The sequence below is a fragment of the Sinocyclocheilus anshuiensis genome, unplaced genomic scaffold (genome assembly GCF_001515605.1).
Source record: "Sinocyclocheilus anshuiensis isolate Anshui unplaced genomic scaffold, SAMN03320099.WGS_v1.1 scaffold3404, whole genome shotgun sequence".
Lineage (NCBI taxonomy): Eukaryota > Metazoa > Chordata > Actinopteri > Cypriniformes > Cyprinidae > Sinocyclocheilus > Sinocyclocheilus anshuiensis.
This window is the reverse complement of record NW_015549554.1, coordinates 40,527-40,843: the sequence shown is the minus strand read 5'-3', so window position 1 is coordinate 40,843 and position 317 is coordinate 40,527. Positions and strand designations below refer to the sequence as shown.

Sequence of the window (317 nt, the reverse complement as noted above, 5' to 3'; positions counted from 1 at the left end):
AGTGTGAGAGAGAGTGTGTGTGTGTGTGTGTGTGTGTGTGAGTGTGTGTGTGAGTGTGTGTGTGTGTGTCCTGATCGTGTTTGTGTGTTGGTTTCAGAGTTCAATCCGGTGCAGCAGCCGCTGCTGAATGAGAAAGTTCTGCGTGACAAACGGAAGAAGCTGCGTGAGACGTTTGAGCGAATCGTCCGTCTGTACGAGCGAGAGAATCCAGAGATGTACAAAGAGCTGCGCAAGCTGGAGGTGGAGTACGAGACCAAGAGAGGACAGCTGTCGCTCTACTTCGACTCTGTCAAGGTGTGTGGGACGCTGCTGCTCAT

The 317-nt window shown here is 52.4% G+C and overlaps 1 protein-coding gene across 1 annotated transcript in view; it reads left to right on the top strand.

The window, feature by feature from the left end:
* Positions 1-317, top strand: part of wbp11 (WW domain binding protein 11) — a gene marked incomplete at its 3' end in the record, with an annotated part of 6,295 nt that overhangs the window by 3,557 nt on the left and 2,421 nt on the right. The window contains exon 5 of the mRNA XM_016444896.1: positions 98-294. Coding sequence (XP_016300382.1) covers positions 98-294 — 197 coding nt within the window. The remainder of the gene's footprint in view (positions 1-97; positions 295-317) is intronic.